The 735-nt window shown below is 30.1% G+C and overlaps 1 protein-coding gene across 1 annotated transcript in view; it reads left to right on the top strand.

The window, feature by feature from the left end:
• Positions 521 to 735, top strand: part of LOC105155871 — a gene marked incomplete in the record, with an annotated part of 1,186 nt that continues 971 nt past the window's right edge. The window contains 1 exon segment of the mRNA XM_011071855.2: positions 521 to 730. Within this exon segment, the coding sequence (XP_011070157.2) occupies positions 643 to 730 (88 nt within the window).

The raw sequence follows: 735 nt of genomic DNA, 5'->3' as shown, positions 1-735 counted from the left end.
CCAATACATGACTAAATTTGTCAAGAAAATAGTCAATATGAAATATTTATGACTAAATTCGTCAAAAAAGAACTAACTGTTTAAATGTAGTAAATTATATGACCAAACTGCTAACAATGTAAAGTTACAGGAATTAATATGTAACTTTTGCCTTTGTATAAATTTCAAAGAATTAAAAAAGACTTTATGGGGTTAAATACATTTTACACTGGTGTAAAACTTGAAGAGTTAAAAATAATCCCTAACCATGAAAAAAGAAAGATACAAAAAATTCTCCATGTCATTTGAAAAATGGGGCATGCCATGCCTCCCTGTTAAGGGGTCTTTTTTGTATCATTTTTCAAATAAAGTACAGGAAGTTTTTCATATCTTATTGTTTTATTTTTTTTTAATTTTTCTACTTTTACAAAGGTAAATTATATTTGACCGATATCTTTGCCTATTAAAATTTTTATTGAGTAAACTCCAATTAACCATATCAATTACTAGACATACTTTTTCTTCCCACGTAGTCCAATTACTTGACCAAGTACAGCACCATACCAAGTCCAAGAACCAAATATTCAAAACTAACCCCACCCGATATATAAAGTCGATGCACACTAAACAATCATAATCATTCATGTAAATTGAGAAGTCGCAATGGATTTTCACCAGTTCTTCGACTTCCTTGTGATCCTCAAGGAATCCATCAAACTTCTTGCCAAAAACCTAAAACTCACTCTCTTCACTTCA

This window comes from Sesamum indicum, linkage group LG2, assembly GCF_000512975.1.
Source record: "Sesamum indicum cultivar Zhongzhi No. 13 linkage group LG2, S_indicum_v1.0, whole genome shotgun sequence".
NCBI lineage: Eukaryota > Viridiplantae > Streptophyta > Magnoliopsida > Lamiales > Pedaliaceae > Sesamum > Sesamum indicum.
This window is presented reverse-complemented; position numbering and strand designations above follow the sequence as displayed.